The 10,022-nt window shown below is 34.1% G+C and overlaps 1 protein-coding gene across 1 annotated transcript in view; it reads left to right on the top strand.

Annotated features, from left to right (window-relative positions):
- The window catches only part of LOC102831536 (diacylglycerol kinase beta-like), a 585,403-nt gene that overhangs the window by 522,716 nt on the left and 52,665 nt on the right, over positions 1 to 10,022 (top strand). The window contains exon 6 of the mRNA XM_006834239.1: positions 6,213 to 6,333. Coding sequence (XP_006834302.1) covers positions 6,213 to 6,333 — 121 coding nt within the window. The remainder of the gene's footprint in view (positions 1 to 6,212; positions 6,334 to 10,022) is intronic.

The raw sequence follows: 10,022 nt of genomic DNA on the forward strand, positions 1-10,022 counted from the left end.
ACAACTCACACCCACACTCAGTCTGTGTTTGTAATACATCCTCTTCTGTTCTCCCACATATGGCAGTCTGAAACAATTACATAATGAAATATATTATCAGAGCACAACTGTCAATAATGAAGAGATTAAGCTATGAATAAATATTACCCATTTATTAGTTATGCAGTTCCTGTGTTCTCTCATCTCTACTGTGCCCCTGACATTCGAATGTTGCATCCATGCCCCTGATTACCTCTATAACCAAATAATGCAACACTAGCAATACTCAGGAAAAGATAGAATTCTACCACAGCTAAATCCAGCTCTAAAAACAGGGTTTCTTTCTTACCATTTTTGCCTCCTTTGATAGTCTGCTGAAATCTACTGCCTCTTCTCAGAATAAGGTTTCAAAGTTCATAAAATAAACTGTAGGTATGGTGCTGTAGGAATAAGCACTGGACTATTAATGACAATTCTGGAAGTTCAAACCCACCAACCTCCTCTTGGAAACACTATACAGGGTCACCATGAGTCAGAACCCACTCAATGGCACTTACCAACAACAATAACAACAATAGGATAACAATTATAACAACAAACGGAAGATAATTATATTGAAATGCTGCTAAATGTTTTATTTAGTAGCATGTGTTTTTCTTTGTTAACAAACTTTTAAAATCTTGCAGAGTCAATAATTATTAAAATTCCCAAGTCATAATAAGCATAACTAGAATTTTGTAATATTGTGACAACTCTAATGGGATCTCAAAATATCTGTGATATCTTTCAGTGACAAAAAGTCACATGCATTGCCAGTACAACTATGGTTTCTTGTCTAAATTTATCTTAGAACCAAGTGTTCAATTTTAATTAGATCTTAGTGAAAATACAAATGTATTTTCCCTATTGAGATCTGCAGACTCTGTGTTAAGAAATGTGCTCTAATATGACCCAGTATTATTTCATTGGGCTTCTTCAACCTGAAGTGCATCTCATAAACTTTTTTTTTAATATAAAGCTATCTAATCTGGCATATTCTTTTGACTCTGTTACCCACATGGAGATATTTAGAAAGACATATTAACTCCTGGAGAAAGTTCCATTTTCTTTTCCTTTTCAAATTCATTGAGGGGACTTCAAAAAGCTTGTGGAAAATGGACTAAAAAGATAATGGAATTTCATGATGACTTTCCCAGGCAATATTACTAGAACAGATGCACACAGATCCCAATATCAGGAATTCTCAAGGTAGAGCTGACTCCCCAGTGGCTAGACAGTGGCTGGTTGTAATTTTCACTTGATATCTGTAACTCAGGGTCATATTGGCTCTATAGGATAAACATAGGTTGAGAACCACAATGCCTCAGTGGTCCGCTGTTAAGCAGGCAAAAAATGAGGCTTTCTGCTTCTGCAAAGATTCTTAAAGCCTAGGAAACCCAATACAGGATTGCTTGAGTCACAACTGAGTCCATGGCATTTGAAAATAACATTTATAATTCCAGTGTGTTTTCTATTTATGGAGCCTTGATGCAATGTGGTAGGATAAGCACTGGACTGTTAACTGTAAGGTTGGTAGTTCAATTCCACCAGCTGCTCCTAGGAACCCTATACAGGGTCACTAAGAGTTGGAACCAATTTGATGGAACTTAGCAACAACATCCATGACTCTACTTTTTCTCAAACTCAAGAAAACGAACCAGAACACCAAGTGTTGAGTGTAATGTTATACATCAAGATAAGCTAGTTTCTTTTGTAATAAATTACTTGGAAACTTGGGTATTTTGTGATTAATAACAAACTGATTGTGACATACTTCATCGTTCACATGTGTGCTGAGACTTCATGAAAGATAACAGTTGTTCAATGATGGATGCATATGTTATAGAATTTGTGGAAGAACATTTTGTCTTTCAGGTCACGATGATGCCATTTGGTGCTTTATAGCATGGCACTAAGTGAAAACCTCAGTGGCCCAAAGAGATCAGCTCTCTCAAACAGAGGTTGGCAAACTTTTTCTCTAAAGGCTCAAATGACATTATTTTAGGTTTTGTGAGTCCTAAGGTCTCTGTTAAAACTATTCAATTCTGCCACTGAATTGCCAAAGCAGCAATAGACAACAGATACATAAACAATAAGCCTAGCCGGGTTCCAATCAAACTTATTTTATGGGCTCTGAAATTTTTATTTCATATAGTTTTCAGATGTCCCCAACTACTTTGTTTGATTTTTCTCAACCATTAAAAAATGTAAAAATCATTAACTCAAAAGCCACACATGTACACAAAGACAGATTTGGCTCCTGGCCAGATCCTGGACAGTAATTTGTTAATGCTGGTGTGGCACTGTGGGTTAATGAGTCAGACTGCAAAGCCATTTGAACTGCAAGGTCAACAGTTCAAGATTGCCAGCAACTCCTTGGAAACCCTATATAGGGTCGTTATGGGTTGGAACTGACTCAACAGCACCTAACAACAACAACTCTTTTGTATGAAATCAATACTCAGCAAACAAATTAAGTAGGTTAATCTGATTGTTTATGACATCTGTGAAGAACTGTACTTAAATTAATTTTAGCTAAAATGTGAAGAAGTATTTTATGTTTTAGATAACACCACATATAGGAACAAAGAATTCAACATTATATAGATAGAAGCTTTCTTTGTCTGAAATCACTCAGGGCCCTGATATCAAAGACAACACATTGGAGACCTTACTTGTATACAGTCATGGCACACATATCATGCTGGATCAAAAAAGGTGAAAGCACTATAATACCAAATTTATGCAACACAAATTTAGGTTTTCTTTTTTTTTTTTTTCCTGAATACGTCATGATAAGAAGGAATATGATGTATACCTTTGCAAAATTTGTAAACATTCCACTATGCCAATATAATTCTTGTGTTAAAAAGAACATAAACGTTGGGAAAGCCTGGGTCTTCTAAATCCATTAAAAATGTTTTCATTACTGCTTATTTACTATAGAATTGACTATAAGATTAGTTTGCATAGTTATATGTAAAAAAGACAAAGTACAAGAAAGAGTAAAATCAGAAGCAGGTTGGTAGACAGTAGCAATATGGTGTGAGTAGAGACAGCTCTCTGTGATTCATGGGAAAGAGGGTTCACAGATTAATTTATTAGAAAGTGTTTCATTTGTTGTAAAATAGTTCCTATCATCCAGCCTCAGACCATTACAAACCAGCAAGAAATTTCACCTGTTTAGGAATCGGGCAGTTCAAAACATGTAATACTAAATGTGAGCCTCATTCCTATGCTTGTTTTTGTTGTTGTTATTGTTGTTTTATAAATATCACTAGGTACACATCTGGGGTTTTACTGCATGCCACAGTGTAATTCTCTGGTTGAAATATATCTAAAAAATGAGTATATTAACACCCAGGCTATAGAGCCAAGCACATTTTAATGCAGGCTACAGCTGAAAGAATATGTTTCCATTCCTTGTCCATCTGTTCTTGGCAACACAGATTAAGACTAGAAACAGAATAAGTTTTACAAGAAATAAGTCTAAATAGAGTTTAATACAGAGATGTGAATTCTCTAAGTTAATAGGACTTATTAACATTTGATTTTGTAGCCAGAGGTGGTTTTTACTCAAGGTATTCTCTTAACTTTAAAGGTATTCTTTAAAGTTAAAAAAAATAATAATAGCCTTGTATATCTCACTTTAAATAATTATAAATTCTGGTCATACATTCTAATCTAAAGCTTTATATTAAACTTGACAATGTTTATAATACCAAATTTTGATATTTCAAAATGCTATTTGCCATATATTGAACTATTCTGAAAATGAATCATTTAAATATCTGAACTCCTAATAAATTCATTCATAGAGAGTGAAAGCTGTCCACACCAAATGAATTCAACACAAAATACATTTTCCTGGTTTTCTGTGAATCTGCCTTTGCTATGACCAATTTTAAACTCATATAGTTGTCTTGTATACTTTGTACTTAATACCACCCTCTCCAGGTTTTTTTGGTAATAAAGCAATAATCAACTATTTAATTGTATTTGAAAATACTTTCGGAGTACAAATGTAAGTCAAAAGTATTGCTACAAAATCATATAAATATTTGTTTAAGAAAAATAAAATGATATGAAGTTGTTGTTTCTCAACATATCCTAAATCTAAGTCTATACACTCTGAAGGTGATTCTACTCTCTCAAACACTTCCTCAAAGAATTTTGAGCTTTACAAGTTACTTCATTTCAAAATGGCAATGCTGGATCCTCAAGGGCCTCAAAATTGTTTTCCTTTTAAATGTTTGAGTTTTGAGAACAAAAAAGAAAGTCTGAAGGGGCAAGATCAGGGCTGTGGGACAGATGGGGTGAATTTTCCAAACATCATTCTTCCAAACATCCATCATCAAAAACAGTGCTTGATACCATCAAAAATGAACTGGTGAATTGTATTGATAGGGGGGAAAGAATCATTGGCACAAATTGCGGGCCTTTTTCTCATCAATATAGTTTTAATTTTCCTACAACTTCTTTCTAATAAGCCTCTATGATCATCCTGTGAATTTCTAGAAAATCTGTCAAAATTACCCCATTGTTATTGTTACGTCCTGATACTGTATAGGGTTCCCAAGAAGCAAGTGCTGGGTTTGAACCATCATACAGTAAGCAATCTAGTGCTTATCCTATAATGTCACATCAGGACTCCGCAGAAACGTTCTTTATAACCTTCTGAGATGACTTTGCTGGCTTGGATTTAACTAGTCATGTAGATCATTTGGAAGTCACTGTTTTGATTGGACTTTTTTTTTCTTTTTTGAAGGCACCCAATGAGACTAAGACATATGTATTACTGAGGGTACTTGTCAGTAGCTATCCAGTGCTCACAAAGATATGTTTCAACACATTTTGACTTTTTTTTTTTTCTTTATCAACATTGTGCATGTGTGAACTGGAACCCTAGTAACAATATTTTTTGACTCATCATCATACTCTCCATTCAAAAGTCTGAAGACTCTGTTTTCCAAAGAAAACTTTTCCTTTTATTTATCATAGTTGTTTTCTTCATAAAGAAATAATATTTATTCAGTTAGACATTTTGATCAAAACTACACGAGAGTCTAATTTCATTGGATACTGAATATTATATCAGACAGCAAAAACACAAATATTAATAGAGCTGAGGACCATATATGTGCACCTAGACTTCTGCGTCCAAGTCAAGAGTTGGGCACACTAAAATAAATCTGTAAAAAGATGGCTGTATTGAGGGGCTTGGCTCTCTGGGAATCTATTACATGAGTGCAACCTTCAAGTTGGAAAGGGACCTTGGAGTCCACACAGGCAATTTTACTGTCAATGTAAAAAATATTTTCTATTTATTATTTTAAAGTCTTTTTTTTTTTTAACATGAACTGATTTATCAATTATAGCATTGTAGATTCAAATATTGACTCCGTTACCTAGTAGGTATGTGAATATTAATAAATTACATAATTAATTTAATTTTCAGCTTCTCTAATGGTAAATAGGGATGATAACAGTGGTCTCAAATTGGGTTAAGAAACAGCAAATGAGAAAATATACAGAAAGCAATTCGTCCAGCTACATGTACATAGTAAACACTCAGCAATAGATACTTGTCACTATTAGACCCTTTCTACTCTCTTGTGTTAAAAAGTAAAATAAAATAATGACTGTTCTAATGGTGTGTGCACGCATAAGGTCACACCATGAGTGACAGTCGACTCAATGGTGACTAACAGCATACCAAGCATATTCCTTATTATAAAATCTTTCAAAACAATCATGTTGTTTCTTGAACTTCTACACAAGTTACCAATGACTATGGACCAGTTACACAATGATTTAAGACCCCATGTCTTTCTAGCTATAACGTGTGAAGCTTCAAGTTAATGATCTCTAAGATCCTTTGTTCCAGTAATTTAACAAAATCTTACTTGACAGCATATCCTCATACTTTATTTATAGTGTTGAAATGTGTATCTGCTGCCAAACTGTCTCATGTGGGATGTATAAGTGTTCCATATATACATGTGGAAGAGCATTAAGTTTGTTGATGTCAAAAACTACTGGTAAATTTTTTGGCACTATTTGGCTCAGATTCTTTTCTTCCCATTTTGTTTTAGAATAAACTGACAGCAAATCGTTTTCCATAGAACCTCAAGGTTTAGTTAAACTGAAAGAGTTTTATATCTGTACCCTACAAGGCATCTGTTTCCTTTCAGACCTGAGTGATCAGCTACTGGAGGTGGTGGGCCTGGAAGGAGCCATGGAGATGGGCCAGATATACACAGGACTGAAAAGTGCTGGGCGACGGCTGGCTCAGTGTTCTTCTGTGGTCATCAGGTAGGTGGGTTTTTTTTTCTTTCTATAATTGAAAAGGTGGTTGGGATGGAATAACTACAAAATAATTACAAGTATGCAAGTCTCTAATTGTGGCATACATCTTATTTGTGCCTTAAATGATCAATGGTTAATACTGATGCATTTTTTAATAATGGCAATTTGAAGACTATACCAATTGTTGGTTAGCTCAGAATCACTGGAATTCAATTTTCCCTTGTTATTTCCTTCAATTCATCAATTCTAACATACAGAGTTCATCTGTACAAAATTGGTTCACAGGAGTCCTGATGTGGCATGGTCAGCACAGGACTTCTGATCATAATCTTGGTGGTTCAAACTCCCTAGCTGCTCCTTGGAAATCCTATACAGGATTGCTATGGGTGAGAACTGAGTGGACTGAATTTAACAACAACAACAAATTGATTCATAATCCCTGAGTGGTATAAATGGTTTGTTTTCTACTACTGATCTAAAGATTGGTGGTCCAAACACATCCAGCAATGTTTTACAGGAGAAAGATCTGGTGATCTGCCTCCCTAAGACTAGAGTCAGGAAAACTCTGTGGAACACTTTTATAACACACAGAGTTGCCATGATTTGGAAACAACAGTGATAGGTTTAGTTGATTTGGCTAAACTGATTCTCACTCAGCTCAATTCACCACAGCCTCAAAATACCTACTGCGCAAATTACCCAATGAAAGCACTATTGAGGTACCTTTAATTGAAATTCTTTCATGGATTAATCTAACACTGTTTCTATAAAATTAGATCATTTATAATTATAAAATTAAATTATTAGAATTGAATCACTCAAAATCATTTCTTTTGAAGAATTATTATTCTGAATCCTGAATGTGTTTACTATGCTTTCTCCTCATTCTAGATTTCCAATTTATAATTTTTTATACAACAATGGCTAAAAACATATTGCTTCATACCTTTTGGAAATATATAAAGTATACATTACAAATAGAGTTAAAAATATTAAATGAGATTGTGTAATCAAGACTTAGAAAATTTTAAGAATACATACTAATTTTCAAATTTTGCTTTATCTTGGGACATTGGGAAGCATTTTAATCCAAATAATAATTATCCAAAGGATTACGATCCTACCTAAGGTTAAAATTGCATGAAAAATCTTAACAATATTAAGCATGCTAGCTTGAGTATTAACGTAAACGTAAAAATAATTTCTTCAGTTTTTTCTTTGGTATCCAACTTAAGCATTTTTTTTTTTTTATTTTAAATTTTTGTATCTGTTAGGAACTTCTTGGCAAAATTTACCCCAATAGCACTAAACTGAAACTATCTTACTGGAAGTGGTGAGAACTTAAGCTATCATTTTATCGTATAGTAATTTTCCTTCAATATATGGTCTCTGTCTTGGAATTCCATTACCTCCTGCCTTTATAGATGATCTAATAACCTAAGTAGAAAATAGCAAAACCTTTATTTTAATAATTTTCATCATTTTAATCTTCTAATGGTTTATTCCACAACAGTAGATAAATTATAAAAATTAAAGTGTAAATCTTAAAGTTAACTTCTCTGCTCTATTTAAATTCTATGTATATTAAAAATACAAACCTCTCAGAATGGCAACAACAACCACAACAGAAAAATGCTGGTGTTCCATAAAAATATTATCAAGACCTAGTTCAAGTAATTACCTTGTATTTTCTCAATATGAAAACCAAAACCACTTCTGTCAACTCAATTCCAACTTACAGAGACTATATATAGACAGCATACAATTCTTCCATGAGGTTTCTGAGGCTGTAAATCTTTAGAAAAGCAAACTGCTTCATTTTCCTTTTGCTCATAGAAATTAGTTGTTTGGTTTTTTTAAGTTGCTTTTATACTTTCAGGTGAAATATGCATAAAATAAACAAAGTATATTTAATTTCTAACTTTTTCCTAATTAAACTAAGTACTCTTACTAATGTAGATTTATAAATGTGATTCTTTAAGTCTAATATTAATAGATAAGGTTAATAGATTCTTTGGTAAAATATTAATGCCATTGACAACTGTTTTATTCTATGTTAAATTTGTAAAAACTGTTTTTTAAAAAACTGCACAGGTTGAAGCAATCTTCATGACATACACAAATAAAAATAGTTACTTCAAAACTATGTCAGGGTATTGAATCAAGTAATAGTACAGTATGAATATACACAAATCTCTGATAGACCCCTTTCTTCAGAAAATTTATCTTTAAGTGTATAAGTTGGCAGTTCAAACCCACCAGCTGTTCCTTGGAAAGTCTACATTGGGTTGCTATGAGTCAGAACCAACTCGACAACACTCAACAACAACAACAACCAAAAAATGCTGGTGTTCCAATGCAGAGAGTGCGGTGGCTAGATGAAATAAGCACTAGACCGTGAACCACAAGGTCCACAGTTGTTCCATGGTAGAAATATGAAGCTTTCTGCTCCAACAAAATTTTTTTTAAAAGCCTTGAAAACCCTATACTGGGTTGCTATGAGCCAGAATTGACTTGAAGTCATTTAACTTGAGTATTATTGCTTGTTGTATTTTTCATTTCGAGAATTTGCTTAAATGTCACTGCAGTGTAGTGAATTGCTTCATATGGCTCTTCTAACCATAGACTTTGTAATTATCACCAAACAACATTTTTTTCCCCCTGCTAGGTCTGGTTTGAAAGAATACAACCCTGTCACACATCTTTCTTAATTTTAAACCATTCATAGTTCCCATGTTCTATTCCAACAACTGCCTCTTGGTCCATGCACAGATTTCTCATGAGCACAATTAAGCACAGTTAAGTTCTGGACTACTCATATTTCACAATGTTGTCTGCAGCTTGTCATGATCCACACAATCAATAGCTGTTGAGTAGTCAATAAAGCACAGGTAAACATCTTTCTGGCATTCTCTGCTTTCAGCCAAGATCCACCGGACATCAACAGTGATATCCCCCATTCCACATCCTTTTTTGAAGCTGGCTTGAATTTCTGGAAGTTGTCTGTCAATGGATACTTGCAGCCATGTCTGTATTAACTTTAGTAAAACTTTACTCTCATGGAATATCAAAGAGATTATCTGATGATAACTGCATTCTGGTATTCCGCATTCCACATACTTATTCAACCTGTATGTGGAGCAAATAATCGGATAACCTGGATTATATGAGGAAAAACATGGCATTAGGACTGCAGGAAGACTCATTAACAACCTGTAATAAGCAGATCATACAACCTTGGTTGCTGAAAGTAAAGAGGATTTAAAATATTTACTGATAAGATCAAAGACTTCAGCCTTTGGTATGGATTGCTTCTTGATGTAAACAAAACAAAAATCCTCACCACTGGACCAATAAACAACATTCTTATCAATGGAGAAATGATTGAAGTTGTCAAGGACTTCATTCTTCTTGAATCAACTATCAACATTCACGGAAGCAGCAGTCAAGAAATCAAACGACGTATTGCATTAGGCAAATCTGCTGCACAAATTTTTTAAAGCGTTGAAAAGCAAAGATGTAAGCTTGAGGACTAAGGTGTGCTTGACCCAAGCCATGGCATTTTCAATAACCTCATATGCATGCCAAAGCTGGACAGCGAACAAGGAAGACTGTAGAAGAATTGATGCTCTTGAGTTATGGTGTTGGAGGAGAATATTGAAAGTGCCATGGGCTGCCAAAAGAACCAACAAATC

This window comes from Chrysochloris asiatica, unplaced genomic scaffold (assembly GCF_000296735.1).
Source record: "Chrysochloris asiatica unplaced genomic scaffold, ChrAsi1.0 scaffold00010, whole genome shotgun sequence".
Taxonomy (NCBI): Eukaryota; Metazoa; Chordata; class Mammalia; order Afrosoricida; family Chrysochloridae; genus Chrysochloris; species Chrysochloris asiatica.